Below are 18,518 nucleotides of genomic sequence, written 5' to 3'. Positions count from 1 at the left end.
CATTCATTTTCTGTGTTTTGCATTGCCTCAGGCAACACTTACATGTTCCATTAGAGAGAAATTAAGATGTTAATATTTGTATAAATGGCAAATATAAAAGAATTGCCTAGTTGTGGGCTATAATTTGAAGAACAAGCTTGGTGGAGAACTCAATTCAGCGTGCAGCAAAGGAGGACAAAGAATAAAGGGGGTTTTGGAACACTTTAATTGTTCAGAGATCAACTGAGGACTTTGAAGCAGACATTTGATACTTTTGTGTATTAGAAACATTGATTTACAAACAGTAAGAAGAGTGCAAACAATGGGAGGTAACCTCCTTATCAGCTCGTAAAAACATCAATAAAATGCGGGTTTGTTTAGGGGTCACACATTTCTAAAGGTAACGCCAGTCAATACAATGATTTGGTAGGAAGTTGATCTTCCAGAGATGAAGCAAATCAAGATGGTGGAGTCTGAACATGAAACCTCGATTTGTGTTTGAACCTTTGCCACACCCAAGAAGCAAAATAAAATCCCAACCCACACCAAACAAAACAAAAAACACACAACTTGGGTATTACCAAAAAAGGAAGGAAAAAACAAAAAAACATCACTGAAGCTTTGATTTCAGCTCACATACATGTAATAGCTCCCTCTGCTCCAAATCCAATACCCCGAGCCCTCCCACAGGACCAAGGAGGGGAGAAAAAAAAAAAAAAATCCAGTCCCTTTCCACCATCACATTTAAAATATCAAAAGTTAATTTAATCAAAACACTGCAGTTGTTTGAGCCTATTAAAACAGAAATTAAAAGTGGGAAGCAGCACTACAGTATTCATTTTTATTCCCTACAGGTCAGTTTGTTGGAATCCTTTATACCCACACATGACGCTGGCAGTGAGCCACAGCCTGAGAGACAAGAGAAGGAGGGAAGAAAAGTAGTTACAAACATTTTCAAGGCAAACCTGAGTTTACTTAGACCCCGTCCACACGTAGCCGGATATCTGCAGATATCTGCTAAACCGGAGATATTTTCCTACGTTTGGACCTGTCATCCACACGAAAACGCAAATAAACGAAGGTTTAAAAAAACTCCGGGCAAAGTGAAGATTTTTGAAAACTCAGTTTATGTAGATGCGTGTAGACACACACAACCGGAGTTTTGCGTTTTCGAACGTCACATTATGCGCCAAAACAACAAATCTGCTCTGACGTGCGACTTTTGTTTACTACACAACTACAGATGATCCAGCATCTGTTCTCTATTTATTAAATAAATGGTCTCTGGTCTTGACCACTGCTTACTGCGTTACACCGACACAGAGGCTACGCCGTAGGGTACGCGGCGACGCGCAGCCCTACGGCGTAGGGACCGCGGAGCCCTGCGGAGGAGCCACGGAGGAGCCGCGGAGCCGCAGCTTCCCCGGGAGCCACAGATGATCTACAGGTTAGAATGCTTATGAATGTGGTCGAAAACGCAGATCTTCGGTTACGTGTGGAAGGGTTTTTTTTTTTAAAAACGATGTAATGTGGATGCAAATTTTTTTATAAACGGAGGGGGGAAATATTCGTTTTTAAAAATACCTGGCTACGTGTGGACGGGGTCTTAGTTTAAAGCAGAATTTGTGATCATATACACATTTTATCCATCAGTTGCTGATATTTGTTACCAAATTGTTGCATATTTGCTTCCCTTTTACTCAAGTGACAGTTTTTGGTAAGTAAGACCCATCTACTCACATTGCACCGACTAGCTGTTTCCATGTTCTTGCACCAGTACTGAGGTCCCCATGTGCACTGCTCTGCTCCCAGAAGCTTGTTCACGGCTTCAGGGCACGCTCCCAATTTCTGTAACACACAACATTTTGAGTCCCTGCTAAATAACACATTTTAAGATTTGATCAAAAATTATAAATTTGTATTATTGCAAAACAAAAGTTAAATTTCTAAAAATCATGAATTCCAATAATATATATATAGAAAAAAAAAAAAAAAGGGGGAAGACATCTACCACCTACCATGCACACAAAGTCTGGATCAAGCATCTGGAGCAACAGCTGGACCAGCATTGGCTCATACTGTTCAATCAACTGGTCACACTGTTGAAAGAGGCAAATGTTAATACAAATAATTTACAAGAGGGGCTGAGAGAGAAAAAAAAAAAAAAAAAAATCCTGTCAAATGCCGTCACCTGTGTCTGGTAAGACTCGGGCAGGAAGCTGCATACTTTCTTCACAGCCTCTTCAATCTCAGCTTCAGTAGCATTCTTCTCCAAGATGCCATCCATGTAGTTAACAGCCATTTTACACACCTCACAGTAGCCTCCCACCTTGAAACGATGCTGGTCAAGTGCCACTGGACAGAATTAAGTTATAACCATTTTTAAAAATATTGTTTTTGTTATTGTAGTTGCATATCATGTTTCACTAAGAGATGGCATTTCTCACACAGATGGAGGAAAAAACAAAACAAAACATTTCAGTATTTTGAGACTGCTGTGTGTAATCCAAACTTTAAAACTTACACTGCACTGATGCAAATCACCTCCACATTTCTCCCAACATATAAGTGAGAACTTACCAACGTAAGTGCGGCCGGCACCGTTGCAAAGCGCCAGGGCTGTGCAGACAGTCTTGGGATCAGCTTCCTGCACCAGCAGCTCGATGATGGCCTGGCCGTACGTCTCGATCAAGTCCTTGCACTGAGCAGTCAGGGAGGACGGCAGAACTGTGCAAACCTTCTCCACAGCGGCAATAACCTCCTCCTAACATGAGCCAGACAGACATCAGTGGTAAATATATCCATGTTGGCAGCAGCTTTGTTGTCCATTTAATGTCATAAAGGATCCTACCTCTGTTGATTGATCCTGCAGCATAGACTCCAGCTGTTTCATCACAAACTCACAGATGGCACATCCTGGGGAGTCACGGACACGCACCAGGGGCTGGAACACAAAATATTAATCACATGAGCACCTAAAATACTATACCATAGGTGATTTATCTTATTCTCAAGTACTGATAAGTGTCAGCACACAAGTTTGTCTACCATGACTTACTTTGGCAGCGGCAGATTCTGCTTTTAGAGCAGGGAAGAGCTTGGAGGCAGGGATGAGCTTTGATGCAGGTACAGCTTTGGATGCGGGGACAGTCTTGGCAGGAATCAGCGACAGCATGGGAACAGACTTCTTCATACCGGAACAGAAACCGGCCATGGTGCAGATTTCCTTGGGTTGCTGACGGACAGAATATCACTACTCAATTCAAAGTCACATGACGAAATGGAGAAATGCTTCAAGTCATGCCATAAGCAAAAATGTGTCATCTGCATGTCATTCCACAAAAATACCATCCATGCAATGTGCAGATGTACGCCACGCAAGGCTAAAGCAACAGTCTTTCAATGGCTCAAACACAGCAACACACACCCACAGTGGCAAAAATGTTAATCACCGCAGAACCAACTGAGGCATCGCACGGGGGCGTTTCAGTAGACGTAACAACTTTCACAATTCAGATCACTAGTCACATGCGCCAGTGGGGGGTGTGAAAGCGCTGGGAACCAAAACTAAGGGTTAAAAAGGCTACAGGCTGAATGCAGAATGACCTACCTGGTCCTGGGGAGCGGCACACACATTTCAGAGTAGGAGGGGGGGGAAAAGAAGTAGAATGAAAAGGCAACATAAACAAAAAGGACATATGCAAAAAACAAACACAAATGTAGAATTTAAAAAAACAAACATGTGAAATAGAAGAAAGCAAATTAGAGCTGAGAATAAAATAAGGATCAGCAGACCAGGTTGTTGTAACATGGACTCAGCGCCATCACAATGTACAAATTATCACAGAGCCATTAGTTTTGATGACCACAGGATAGCAAGCTTGTCACTGACTATTAGAATGTAATGAGCATTCAAGTTGCAATGTGGCTTATATACACAGACAAAGGGACTTTGCTGAACATGTTAGATCAGTCAAGTGCAGCATGTGGGAGGGCTGAGGACTCACCATGGACATGAGCTGCTGGACAACAAGGGTCCCATACTGGCCAACATACTGCTTGCACTGCAGGTCGAGAAAATACAGTCAATGGGCGACATTTTCTACGAGTTTCAATTGACAAAGTGTGTATTTAAGAAATATTCCACATCACTCACCATATCAGACAAGCCTGGTCCCAACAGGTCACACTGGCTCTCAATATTCTGAATTAAAGCATTGACAAAGGTGGAGTTGGCCTTGGCTTCTGCTTGAGCATCAGTCAGAAACTTGATGCAGTCCTGGCACACCTCCTCACCTCCCTACAGGTGAGATGTGGGGACAAATGCAGACAGTAGTCAACAATGGCACAAAGGAAGGGGGAAAAAAATTATAATTCTTTTTAGGGCTGGGCGATATGGACCAAAAGTCATATCTCGATCTTTTCTAGCTGAATGGCGATACTTGATACTTTCTGTGCCATAATTGGGGTTTCCCCCCAAAGCATTATAGCATAGCATCTCTGTTAGCTTCATTTTTTTCTGAGGCAAACCCTTAAAAAAACAGTCAGTTTTAATACAAAGCCTCGTGCCAAATGTCACACATGTACCTTTATTAACAGAGGTCTGCACAATATCAAAATGTATAAAACAAATTAAATAAAAATAAACTGCCTGCATATATAAAATAAAAATGCTTCTTGAATAAAATAAAACAAATATCCCTTTCCTGCATAACAATTAAATTAAAATACACTGTAATTAATACAATGTAGACGGTAACAGGCAGACTTTTCCACTGAGGTTGACAGTTGTGCAAATAACAAAACATTTGTGCAAATCTCAAATAAAACATTCAAGTCAATTTGTCACAAAATAAGCTATATCAAAATCATTTAAAAAAAAACCAAAAAAAAATGTTTTTAAATCGATATTGTCTCGTACCATATCGCGTTTGAAAATATATCGATATATATTAAAATCTCGATATATCGCCCAGCCCTAATTCTTTTGGATGAAGAGGGGAGTTGAGCTGTGAACCTGAGTTTCCTGTTTGGGGGGCTCCTGCTTGAGGTTTTCCTGAGGATACAGCAGCCCGGGCACATTGAGGAGAAAGGGAGACACTTGCTGGGCGAGGTCGACCTGAGGTACTTCATTGGACACGAGCTGCTCCTGGGCGTGAACCTGGGCCAGAGAGGCCTGCTGGGACTTACACAGGCCCATGGCTGAACACACCACACCAGGATCATCCTGAGGGAGGAGGTCATGCACGTTAACCAAGTACTTGCATAATCTATGCTTACTTATCTTCATTTAAAAAACAAAGCCGCCACCACACAAACATCTAGGGGGGGAAACCAACTAAAAACTAGGTGGCAGGTGAACGCTGGGAGACAACCACAGCAAATGCTTCTCATCACGGGATTTAGTGTTACACAATGACGGCTCTGTTCCCATTTAGACTTAAACTCACTTCCTCATCAATAGCCCTTTTCAACTGACTGCACTTTGTTCACAGAGCCACTTCTGTGTTTCCCTTCCCTTCTTCCTTATTGCCAAAGAGCAGATGAGGCATTCACTCAAAAGACTTAGATGAAGCGGAATGATAAACTGACAGAAACCAAACTCTTGAATAGTTTCATGGGATAATTTGCAAAACTGTATTGATGCCAGTCCTTATGGTTCAGATAACATTGCTCACCAGTTCCCCAGTGATAATCCCAATGATGATGGGGTAGTAGCTATCAACCATCTCTTTGCATTCTTCAGTCAAACTTTGATCAGGGATGAGCTGGCAGGCCTTCTCCAGGTACCTCAGAATGTCAGCCTGTAACCACAAATATCCATCATAATCCTCCAACAGTGTTTAAAGCTTGATAAACCTTGAAGACAACGTATTTAAATGATCGAAGCTCGTACCTCAGTTGCATTGTCCTTCAGCAGTTGCTCCACCACCATCAATACCTCTTTACAGAGGTCACATGGCACCGATTTCTGGAGCCAGACAATTGTAATACAAATTATAGATTTGGTAAACATTTCTCAGCTTTAAAAGAAAAATTCCATAATGCAAATAAGAAACCAATACAGGAAGCATGCTTGTGCGACTGGTCACATTTCAATAGAGCGGAAAGCGCAGATGTCATTGCTGTCTTAATACATATTGACAGCACCTTTAAATGTAGATGTAAATATGTAGATAAATCTCACCATCTGGGGCTGGTTCCACACATTTGTCTGGCAGTGAGTCACAGCTCCACACTGAGAGGCTGTCTTTACATTTTGACACCAGTAGGGGGGGCCACGAGCACACTGCTCAGTGCCGAGCAGAGGGGTTGCCACGGCTGTAAAGTACGGTAGACACATACAAAAATTTAAGGAGAATAATTAAAACCTTTGGAAGATTTACACAATATACCTTTAACCAAGTAAGCTGCTTAATGAAATTAAAACAATTTAAGTTTTTTATTTTTAAAAAAGGGTCCTTTTAATTAATCTAAACCACATTTTCACAAGCTATCCAAGTGTGGGTAATTCTCAGGTGGAGATAAAACCACCATGCGTTTATGAATTACTTGTCAGGCTGGGTATATGAAGAGTTCAAATTTTTTAGTTTACCACTTCCTTGAATAGATCTGGAGATGCCAGAAACCAACTTCCCCACAATTTTCCAGGAGAAAGTTGTTGACAAGTTTACTGGAATTTCCCTCAGGATTAATAAAGTATTTATCTAAAAACAACCCCCTCCAAAAGTGTTAAAAAAAAAAAAAGTTCATACATTAAACTGACTATTAACTCTTGATAAATAATAATATTGATAAATTATTACACTGCACACAAATGTGGTCTAGTTCGATAATGACAGACTTGCAGAAAATTTGGTATTCTTTGAGTTTCAGAAGAAAAGTCCCCATATTAGTCACCAACACTCAGTTTAACAATGCAGGAAGAGAAATCTGTCAGCTAGGTCGACTCCCTGCAAGCACGAGGCCATTTAATAGCTTGATCAAATGTTTCCCAACACACACAAATCCTATTAGCATGAATTGCTAAGCATTAGAACGTCTCATTTCCCCCCTCCCCTGCACTTCCAACAAGCAAAAACAAGTTATTTTCACATGAACTAAAGATGAAGAAGTGAGCTGTAGTGGTTAAGATTGATAGTCATCTTTTCAGTCAGTACATAAAAACAGTATCCACCGATCTCCATTTTACTGAAGTGAAAACAGTGGGGAAGCACCAAACTTCCTGCACTAATACCGGTACTTCCCCTTTGAAACTATATTTAAAAACTACATTTAAAAATGCTTTAGTAAACACCCATCTCACATGAAACAACTGAAAACTAGTCAGTTAACCGTGGATGTTAAATCATCAGGACTTGAATTACTCAAACTCTGAGTGGACTTTGGTGGTGATGATAACAGCCAAGAATTTGCAATGCAGCTCAAGCTCCAGAGACAAAACCTTGATCACCCAACACAAAGCAGACAAGTCCCCCCGCACAGTTCACCCTCCACCCGAGTCACATGAGCAGTCACACAAAACAACAAGCTGTTCTCATATAAACAGGCTCTTCCAATGAGATCAACTTCCCCATATGCTGTTTGGATCACAGTAAAGCCTTCACAGGGCACAAACTGTACAGTAAAAAAAAAAAAAAAAAAAAGAGAGAGAGGGTGGGAAAAGTACACTGAAATAATATTTTTCTAAACATTAAAAAGCTTTAGTCAATCAGCAGACATTTCTGCTACATCTGGCAGTCTGACTAGGTGTCTATGATCTTGAGTCAAACGAAAACTTGTGTAACACAATGTCAGCCATTTGTATCACATGACAAGGAAAACTGACTGTACATCGAAATCAGATTGTACCGTCTTAAAAACAACAGATTGGATTAACGGGTACAAAGTAAACCACACGGACAAATTGTGACATGTCAATACTGGAATGTCTTTGAGTAACACAAGCAAGAATGTGAAAGAGTAAAGATTGTAAAATATTTTAACTAAGAATAAAACTGAAGATAGGGACTAAAAACATAAAATGTTTTTTATTTGAAAAAGAAAATATTACTTGTGGGCTGCGAGAAAGCCTCGCGATAAGAAGTAAACAGATGACAGTCACCTCAGATCCATATTCCAAATACCACAAGACTAAGCAAACACTATGATAAGTTAACTTGTTTAAACTTTGTTGAAAAAAAAAAAAAGAAAGGTATTTTACTGACAAACCTACAGGATCATAAAGCTATTAGAGGCTGAAGTGAAAGACGACAAAAACATGGGAGTTACATAAAAAAGGAAACGAAAACTTTGCATTGACGAGTTCTGAAAAGCTTAGTGAAAAACTGAAATGCAGGTGTCTCGTTTCAGCGGATTGGGTCTTTTTATAAACCCTAAACCTGAATCCTATCAACACAAACACCTGACATGCTGCACAGGACTGAGCATTTAGCATGAAGGCACAGAACCGCGGTTTAATTGGTTTGATATTGGATATTATGAATTCAACACCCATAAAACTTGTGATACATACCACTGATTTTGGTCAAACCACTTGTGATGTGTTCATGGTCATCTAGACTATACATCACAAAAAAGTAATTATTAAAATCATATATATGGGCTGATTTAATGTGGTTTAATGAATTCAACACCCATAAAACTTGTGATACATACCACTGATTTTGGTCCTATTGCTTGTGATGTGTTCATGTTCATCTAGACTATATATCACAAGAGAGTAATTATTATAAAATCATATTATGGGCTCATTTAATGAGGTTTAATGAAAACAATCGGTGTTATGTATCACACGTTTTATGGGTGTTGAATTCATTAAACCTCATTAAATCAGCCCATAATATGATTTTTTAATAATTACTGTTTTGTGATATATGGTCTAGATGACCATGAACACATCACAAGTGGTTTGACCAAAATCAGTGGTATGTATCACAAGTTTTATGGGTGTTGAATTCATAATATCAAACCAATTCAACCGCGGTAGACACAGACAAAACAGCATGCAAGATAACAATACACCCACTGTTCAGATTACTAATCTCATTGCAAGGTCTCCTTAATTTACAAAAAAAAACTAGTTTATCCAAGGCTAATACTGTTAGGAGACCATTTAGTTGCTGATGTGTTAAAATGAGCGAGGCTTGGCCAATAAAAGGCCAAGCGGAACAACAGTGAAGCTCACAAGTTGCGTGTTCTTACAGGCAACTGTTACTTTATCATTTCTATATGTATTAGCAGTTGGTTTATTCGAACAATAACATTATAACCTCGCACATAGGTCGCGTCTCGCCGTTACGTTGACTTGTTTACCAAAAGCTGAAGCTACTTGAACCGCTTCCGCGTATCCATTACACACTAAAGGCTGATTTATGGTTCCGCGTTACACCAACGCAGACTATGCCGTAAAGTTACGGCGTAACCTACGGCGTAGGCTCTGCGTTGGTGTAACGCACTTAGTTACACAACAAAACCACTGCTAATTTAGCTCAAAACCCGTCGATATAATTGATTTTTGATCATATTTTTTTGCTCAGCTTGTAAATCTTACCCGAGGACACGAAGAGCAGAGTTAGTAGCAGCATGACGGCGCTGTTTTGGGCTCGTATGTTTCAGCTGTTGTCGACTGTAACTCGGCGAAAGCTGCAATGCAGGAGCGGAGCCTTGTGACGCCGTTATAACGATGACGCGGCGGTCAGCTGACTTCCCGAGAACCACGTGACTCCCCTCGACTTCAGGGTGTCAAAGATCGAGACCTTCACCCATAATATGTATATATTATATATATATAATAATACTATATAATATAAAGGGCGATGTTTGTGGAAAACATCGCCATCAAACATCACTCTGCTGCTTTAAGCGATGTAAGGCAATGCAAGTTTATATGTATAGCACAATTCAACACAAGGTGCTTTATATCAACATTAAAAGCGGCCAGACACATCCTTTTCACTCTCATTTATCCTGCATTAATGACTCCCCCTTTTAAACCCTATTTTTTTATTTAGCTTTATTTACTTATTTATTTCCTTATTTATTTATTTTTGGCTGCATTCCTCTCCTTAAAAAAACATCATTGTAGAACACCCATCATACCCATATGCATGTATAGTATGTAGGATTTGATGTATAGACACAATACACATGCATGAGATGAAATGACAACCTAAATTGGTTTTGTTGGTTTCTTTAGCATCTTTTTACTTTCTGTTTTCAGAGCTATCATTATTAATATTACTATTATTACAGTTATTACAGCTATTATTATTATTATTATTATTATTATTATTATTATTATTATTATTATTTTGTGTAGCCTCATGATACTTAATTTGTTCTTTTTGCATATTCTATTATGTTACAAGGTGGGCAAGACACGCTTTATGCTTACGCCCATAACTTTTCGGTCAAAATAATCATCATGTTGACCAAAGAAAAACCTGTAAATGTTTATTATCTTGCTTATTGATTTTTATGTTTATAATTGACCGAAATAAAAATTAACTAACTAACTAACCCATACACACCACACACGTGCATACATACATAAGCCCACCCTTATACGCACACACCTGATTGAAATCTGTGCAAAAACATTTACTTTGTTGTTTTGTACTGTTTCGTTTGACTGTTTGTCTTGTTTGTCTTGTTTGTTTTTCTAGTGTAATCAAAATATTAAAAAAAGCAGCAAGACACAATTAAACAGTAAATAACAAATACAATGAAATAAAATGATAAGAAAATAGGTAAAATAATAAAAATCACAAGTTGTTAAAAAGTAAGGGCAGTAGAGTACAGCAGGTAAGTATTTAATTTAAGAGTACGCTTCAGTAAACAGTAATGTTTTTAGGCCTGATTTAAAGGAACTGACAGTTTGAGCAGACAGGAAGTTTGCTCCACCGGTGAGGAGCAGAATAACTGAACGCTGCCTCACCTTGCTTGGTTCTGGTTCTTGGGACACAAAACAAAGCAGATCCAGATGAACCTCAGGGGTCTGGGAGCTTCATAGGAACTAACAGATCAAGCATGTATTTTTGGTCCAAGACCATTCAGGTCTTTGTAGACCAGCAAAAAGATTTTAAACTCTATCCTTTGACTCACTGGAAGCCAGTGTAGTGATTTCATGACCGGTGTAATGTGGTCCAGTTTCCTGGTGTTTGTAAGGACTGTGGTGGCAGCGTTCTGGATCAGAACGCAGATCAACAACAGATTCATCATCACTTTTCCTCCAAGCTTGATCCATTTGGAGATTCAGATTTGACTTTATTAATCCCTTTGGCAGGTTCCCTCGGGGAAATTGAAATCTCCATCTCACTCACACAGCACTGTCATATACAAATCAAACACCCCAAAAACCAAACGCCCATATAAAGATAAAATATTTAAAAATAAAGATAAAATAAAAAAAATAGAAAAAAAAAAAAAAAAAATGTCCAGTGCCATAAATAGAATTATATGGATAGAAAAGAAATAAGTGTTATGTAATATTGCAGTTATATTGCACAGTCCTGGTTATTGCAGTCTGGTTCATTGTTGGTCAGACTGACTGACCCCCCACATTCCCTCTGTTCTACACAGAGAAGTGTAATTCACCATTTTTTTAATATATTTATATATTTAAAAAAATATTTCTTTGTTAAAAAAAGTGTGTGTATATATATATATATATATATATATATATATATATAAGATAATTTGTCCAGAATCCCTAAATCCTTCCATGTAGTGATCCAGAGCCAAAAATGCTGCAGTAAACTTGATCTAATAAAATAAAACAAGCTTGTTTAACTTGATCTGACATCAGAGAATTCTGGTTTGAAGATATTCATACAATTATTGAAACAATTATAAATAATCCATTGTTTATTTATTAAATTATTTTTCTCTCATGGGACAGGGACCAGATCTGGATTACTATACATTTCAAAACTGCATAAACGGCATCTGTGACTAGACAAGAACAAAAATGTTCCTCACAAGACTGGACATCACATGAACGCTGTGGATTTAATGAAGTACCGGTACCAAGAATTCAAAAAAAGCTCACAAATGAGAAAAATGAAAAGTTTATTATAACATATGAGTTTAACATCCAAATGTAGGCCAACAGCAATGGAAAGGGTTGATGAAGGAAGCATCGCACTGTACAGCTTCTGGATATGAGCAGTGAAAATCTGTAAAACAAATAGAGCAAACATCACATAAGATTAGGTTACAGTACAGTCAGCACAAGGTGATCAAACAGAAAGTAAAATATGTTTCAGTGAACTAAGCACAGAGCACATTTTTCATGTGAGAGCTATAAATATACAAAAGTGATGTCTCACACTTGTTTCTCTGTAAACCCTTTGATCTCTTTATGTGTCTCTCGAAGAGGTGACACTGAGAAATACTATAGTAGAAGAAAATCTGTGCGACAGTTTGAGTGCCACAGTGTTTTCAATCCCAGCAGAATAGCATTTTGAAGGAGAAAGCCATAGTTTCCTAATGAAAGGTTTATGTTTAGTAGTAATTTATCCAATGTGTTCCTGTGATTGAGTTTGGCAGAACTTTGAGCACTGGCTTAAGTCAGCATGTAGTTTAATTTCCCACAAAGAAACATGTCTCAACTGCCCATGTATAATTTTACTTTTGCATTTGCAAAAAAACAACTATATAATTTCTGCTGTTGGAGTACTGTATTGCACTTAGCAGGGCCTTTAAAAAACAGCACAGCTGGTATGAAAGGAATTCTGATTGGAGTTTATGTACAACATTCTCAGAATGATGTGCATGTCACTTCTACACACCCACTTGTGGAGAGGAAGTATTCTTATAAACAACCCGTATGGCCTGAACTGAAACCCCAAAACCTGTTAACCTTGTGAAGATACTTATATTTCGGTCTAAACACCTTGTGGATTAAAAATTTGAATCAGTTGAGTTTCTGTACATGAAATTCTTCTTTAATGTCACTCTGGGCTTCCTCTTCCTGCACCAACTAAGAACACCATTAAACTGCCTTTAATATTGTGTTTCTGCGATAAAGAAAATATCTGCTGTGAAACAAACTGCCACACTGGGGTACTAAATTTGATATGTGTTGAGACATATTTGCATTGAACTTGATAAAATATCTGCAGCACTGGTGTTTGTGCTTTATCATTATGAGTATACATTTTTTAATTTGCATTTTTCCTCTTATTGCAGATATGATGAGATGATCTGCAACCTTTGACTGAAACGCACGACTGAGCGATTTGTGTTTCTACTAACTTTTTACCTCTATCACCAATTTGGTAATTTTTCAGTTTAAGTATAAAAGTGTGTGTTGGGATCGACAGCCTTCTCTTGTGTCTCCAGCACGTGTCTAAGAGGAAGAAAATTACTCTTACACATTGTCATGTTTTGGATGGTATAATGGCTAATTTCTATAAGAGGCATATTTTAAAAAGGAATCGAAAGAAGTGAGCAGAAGCAACTGTGAAACTTTCACTCCTGTTAATTTTAATCGGACATTTATACACAAAAGTGCCACATATTTGCAGCACAACACAGTGTTTTCAAAATGATTACTGCAATGTCGACAGGGTGTGAAACTAATATCCTCAGAGAACCAAAGGGTTCAGGTGACATGTATATCATTATCAGACAGGTGGCAAGGAAATAATAAAATTACAGTGCTAGACTTTTTTTTTTTTTTACTTACTGAGACTTTAGGGTTGATGGCTTCAGAATATAAATATTGAGAGAAAAAGCATCTATGTGATTCATATACAATATTTTTTTAAATGCCCAAAGTCAAGTTTAAAATCTGACATTGCCCATTCACAACTTTATCTTCATAATGACCTTAAAAAGTAAATTTGCACACCTCTATATAAGAATATATTCTAGTCACATGATTTATGCACAATGCATTTTCCCCTAGTTTTCTTACCAAAGAAGGATGAAAATAAAATAACCCACCAGATTTTGGTTCCTGAATACAAGTAAATCATCTGCTGCCTGCATGCAAGCTCCGATGCATGCTTTTGTTGTGTTGCTAGTACAACTACAATTTTTAAAAACCTTAAAGTTAAGAGACTTGATGTAGTGACATATGCTGATCTGGTCGGCTGCTTTTGTTGATTTTCACGACCTGTACAAATTTCCAAGAGTGGGGGCTGCTCTATTTTGGATAACCATATCTTAATCAGTATCGAAACTGTGTTTAGAATAAGTTAACATGAAGATCATCTGGTCCTTTATTTTCCTCAATTACAAGCTTTTGGGATGTACTAGCTTGTGTTTGAGCTACATGGTTAGGCCTGCTTGAATGTTTTATCAATAACTGAGGGCTGAGTCCTGTAAATACATTTGTGAGACATTAAAGTAGGCCTACATAAAACCAAAAATGCTTTTGTTAAATAAATATAAGAAAGATTTAAGGGTCACATCCACAATTTTGAAGTGAACCAACATTAGTTGGATGCTGAATACATATACAGTATTTTAAAAACAATTTAATCAGAAAAAGGACTTTCTCTGGGTGGGAAGAGATTCTGCAGGAGGAAAATATAAGCTGCTGCAAAGTAGACGTGTCTATACAATTCAACTTATTTTATACACTGCTTAAACATTTTCATATTTGACAGAAATTTAGGATAATCAAAGTCTGCACTCAGGATAATACATTTTATGAAATGGCTTATGCAGATTGTTTTATAATGTGCAGATGTGCAACTCTTGGCACAAAATTGAACACAAATTGTGACAAATATTTGGTCCGATTTCTTTTTTTTTTCTCTTTTTAAAAAAAAAAGGAGCATGAGGCAGGATTTATGAAAAAAATTCGTATACGTTTTAAGTTTTCTAGTAATAATGTCAGATGAAGCGTTCCAAACCAAAAAGAATGAGCCCTCTAGCGTATCTCTCCGTTGCCTTGAACAGGCTGTGTGCTGCAAAATGTGCTGCAATTCCGGACCGGAATTTCCCGCGCTGTCCTGCGGATGTGACGGCTCATTTCCTACTGACCCGGTAAGATAACATTGTAAGTCATATTTAGAGCTTGATTTGAAAATCACATGATTACACACGCGCTCCCGTGCCGGCTTCGCTGTTGGCTGCAGGAACCCCGACGGTCGTCGTGGCGCTAATGAGTCATTTCTTATTCTTGCCTCAAGCTCCTTTAAGGGCAAGCAGGAGCAACATTTGCTGTATCTCTAAATCCATGCAGGGCATAGTTATACATGTTAGTCCATGGGCCAGACCAGATATCAGTACCACTCAAGGTGACAAAACTTGCTTATAATTTTTTTAAATATCTATGTCTATAGATGATATTTTGGTTTGATAACCCTTCCTGAGTGGCAGCTGTATCATAGTTATCAGCTCATGAAGTTACCCACCCCCTTCAGAAAATTACATTTTAGATGCTTGTTTATAAAACTAAGCTTGTTCCTGATCTCTTTTTGGTGTCCTTTATGTCCTGTATTTGCATGATAAAGACCAGTTTGGGACATTAGCCTAGTGGCTGTTATAGTTTCATAGGAGCCTAATGATGCTCTTCTAGTTTAAGGCTCACATGACCTGTAACAATGATATAGTATGGGTATATTATACATTTCCTGAATCCTTATGGTGCTGTGAGTATTCCAGTTTTTGTATTTTGTCTCTCTGTTGTTCCTAGATGACACAGGGCTAAAAGATAGTATATAATTTAGGCGAAAATTGTGTAAAAATGTGTGTTGTTTATAGTTTAAAGAGCTGCAGTGACCTCTATGTTGGTCAGAAAGATTCACATCTAAGATTCACATCTTAGCTTGAATGAATGCTTAAAGGGTCCCCTTTAAAATGATACCAAAGACAATATTGTGAAACATCGACAGATATCCTGTACATGAGTCTAAACCAGGATATGCACCAGCATCTAAAATGTAATTTTCTGAAGGGGCTGGGTAACTTCATGAGCTGATAACTATGATACAGCTGCCACTCAGGAAGGATTATCATACTAAAATATCATCTACAGACATGGATATTTAAAATAAATCATAATCAAGTTTTGTCACCTTGAGTGGTACTGACCAGTGAAATTTTGGGCTCTGGCCCATGGACTATGGGTCCACTTTTGAAAACATGCTCATACAAAAGCTAAAGGCAGAAAAAAAAAACAGTTTTTCCTCGTTTTTCCAGTTTTTCCAGCCGTGTCTTACATGCAGTCACTGCTGGATCCCGCAACAGCTGCTGTCAGCGACCCCCGTGTCCTTCTTCAGCACGGTCGGCCTCACCACGTCCACGTCTCGGTGCAGGTGATCCAGCAGGCCGGTCACCATGTTGGGAGGGGCGTAGAAGTCCAGCAGAAAGTAGGCGCCTCTGTTGTGCCTCTCGTTGTGCTTGGTGATCTTGTAGGGCAGCTGCCTCTCGCCCAGGTTCTCCAGGTCTCTCACCACCGCGCCGCGCTGCAGCAGAGACTCCACGGTGCGACGCAGAGCCGCCGCCGTGTCCGGCCGCTGCATGGCCTTCAGGATCAGGGACAGCTCGTAGCGAGGCATGACTGCTCTCGGTTCTAATGCTGGCACGGACTTGATATCGTTGCTCCCAGCTCAAAGGCGACCATGTTGTAACTTTGACATGATGGACTTCTTCTTCTTCAATGGTGTTTATTGGCGGTTGGCAAACCAACTTGAAGGTGCATTACCGCCACCTACTGGACTGGAGTGTGAAACAGTAGACTAGCAGACAAAATAATAAGAAAAAAGAAAAAAAGAAAAATACTGTAGCCGAGCGTACTGGGTTCGCCTGTACGGTAGGTGTTAATCATAGACTTATAATCGGGACAGGAGCCGAGAAAGTGGATTCGGTAACCACCGCTTCTTTATTTCCTCCTCCACACTCAAAAACAGGAACAGGATGAATGACGTCACAGCCGTACGGCAACTCAGGCAGGATAAAATACTCCCCCTCCTTCAATAACACAATCCCCTTTTGAGCCAACACAAACAGTTTGCTACATACGTCCCCCCCTCACTGAGAAACGTCCCCGTTTCACTATACTCAAACCAGTGAGCAAACCAAACAACCAAAAAAAAAAAAATAAAAATAAATAAATAAATAAATGAATAAATAAAAAAAATAAATAAACAAACAACCCCCACAATGCAGCCACTCCCAGCGCATTCAAACCCGTGCAGTACTCGACAAAGCTGAAAAAAAAAAAAAAAAAAAAAAAAAAAAAAAAAACAACCTCCCCAACATGTCCGGCACCCCATAAGGCACAAAAGTTGGACCCACAAACAACATTACTTCACTTTTTTTTTTTTTTCATCTTCTTTTTGTCTTTTTTTTTTTTCTTTTTTTTTTTTTTCTTAAACACATCTCCTGGGCTAGAACACTGGAACCTCAGAACATGACAAAGTCCCGAAGATGCGACGGCTGTCGCACCACTCTCCCCCTGCGAGTCTGCCCGGGCACAGGCTCCAATGAGTCCCCCCACAGTCCATAGTCCAACTCCCCTGCCTGAGGGACAGGCAACGCCCCCACGGCAGGAGGACTCCCAAAGGTGGGAGGGGAGGCAGGTGCAGCTTGTGCAGGCAGAGGTAAGGTGTACGGCTTCAGCCTGTCATGATTTAGCAGTGACTCTCGCAGCAGCTCGACATGGCAGAAGTAGCTCCAGCTCCGGCTCCGGCCAAAGCCGCCAAGAAGAAGGTGTCCAAGCCGAAGAAGGCCGGCCCCAGCGCGGCAGAGCTCATCGTGAAGGCCGTGGCCGCGTCCAAGGAGCGCAGCGGCGTGTCCGCCGCCGCCGTCAAGAAAGCTCTGGCCGCCGGAGGATACGACGTGGACAAGAACAAAGCCCGCGTCAACACCGCCATCAAGAGCCTGGTGACCAAGGGGACCCTGGTCCAGACCAAGGGGACCGGGGCCTCCGGCTCCTTCAAGATCAGCAAGAACACTGACACGAAGGCCAAAGCTCCCGTGAAGAAAGCGGCTCCTAAAGCCAACAAGCCCGCCGCCAAGAAACCCGCAGCAGCAAAGAAGGCGAAGAGCGCAGCAGCCAAGAAACCAGCAGCGGCCAAGAAGAGCCCCAAGAAGGTGAAGAAGCCCGCAGCGCTCAAGAAGACGGCCAAGAGCCCCAAGAAGGTCGCCAAGAGCCCCAAGAAGGTCGCCAAGAGCCCCAAGAAGGTGCTGAAGAAGGCCCCCAAAGCCAACACTAAACAGTTTGCTACAATACAAATAAAATAAATTAATAAAATAAAACAAAAACTAAATAAGGACATCAAATCCTCTCCAGTAGCCCTGTATCTTTCAGATATGCCATCAAATGCTTGAGCACAATTCCTGACTCTGCTCCAAGCAAGTTCCCCATATTTAAAGCCATCCTGGCTTCCTCTGCTGCTGCTGCTAATGTCCTTCTTTCCACCTCATATCCTTCACAATCCTACGGAGCCCCTATGGTGACATTTGAAAAAAATAAAATAATGCGTGGCCACGCATTAAAAACTTGTGGCCACGCATTAATAACTCGTGGCCACGCATCAATAACTCGTGGCCACGCATCAATAACTCGTGGCCAC

General features: G+C 39.8%; 3 protein-coding genes across 3 annotated transcripts; 1 reads left to right on the top strand and 2 right to left on the bottom strand.

Moving 5' to 3' along the window:
* Positions 1-182: 182 nt before the first annotated feature.
* psap (prosaposin) lies at positions 183-9,674 on the bottom strand. The gene is made up of 14 exons (XM_061746221.1): positions 9,533-9,674; positions 6,167-6,300; positions 5,876-5,950; positions 5,658-5,783; positions 4,997-5,206; positions 4,136-4,279; positions 3,987-4,043; positions 3,038-3,214; positions 2,831-2,923; positions 2,560-2,743; positions 2,171-2,334; positions 1,998-2,078; positions 1,720-1,827; positions 183-888 (listed from the first exon to the last, which is right to left on the bottom strand). The coding sequence occupies exons 1-14, from the start codon at positions 9,564-9,566 to the stop codon at positions 853-855; spliced, it is 1,623 nt and encodes a 540-aa protein (XP_061602205.1). The 5' UTR covers positions 9,567-9,674; the 3' UTR covers positions 183-852.
* Positions 9,675-12,034: 2,360 nt separating this feature from the next.
* Positions 12,035-16,856, bottom strand: mrps6 (mitochondrial ribosomal protein S6). Its single transcript, XM_061745452.1, has 2 exons — positions 16,161-16,856; positions 12,035-12,158 (listed from the first exon to the last, which is right to left on the bottom strand). The coding sequence occupies exon 1, from the start codon at positions 16,497-16,499 to the stop codon at positions 16,167-16,169; it is 333 nt and encodes a 110-aa protein (XP_061601436.1). The 5' UTR covers positions 16,500-16,856; the 3' UTR covers positions 12,035-12,158; positions 16,161-16,166.
* Positions 16,857-17,340: 484 nt separating this feature from the next.
* Positions 17,341-18,313, top strand: LOC133463782 (histone H1-like). The gene has a single exon (XM_061745498.1). It carries the CDS (start codon positions 17,602-17,604, stop codon positions 18,184-18,186), a length of 585 nt encoding a protein of 194 aa, XP_061601482.1. The 5' UTR covers positions 17,341-17,601; the 3' UTR covers positions 18,187-18,313.
* The last annotated feature ends 205 nt before the right edge of the window (positions 18,314-18,518 follow it).

The sequence above is a fragment of the Cololabis saira genome, chromosome 17, assembly GCF_033807715.1.
Source record: "Cololabis saira isolate AMF1-May2022 chromosome 17, fColSai1.1, whole genome shotgun sequence".
NCBI lineage: Eukaryota > Metazoa > Chordata > Actinopteri > Beloniformes > Belonidae > Cololabis > Cololabis saira.
This window is presented reverse-complemented; position numbering and strand designations above follow the sequence as displayed.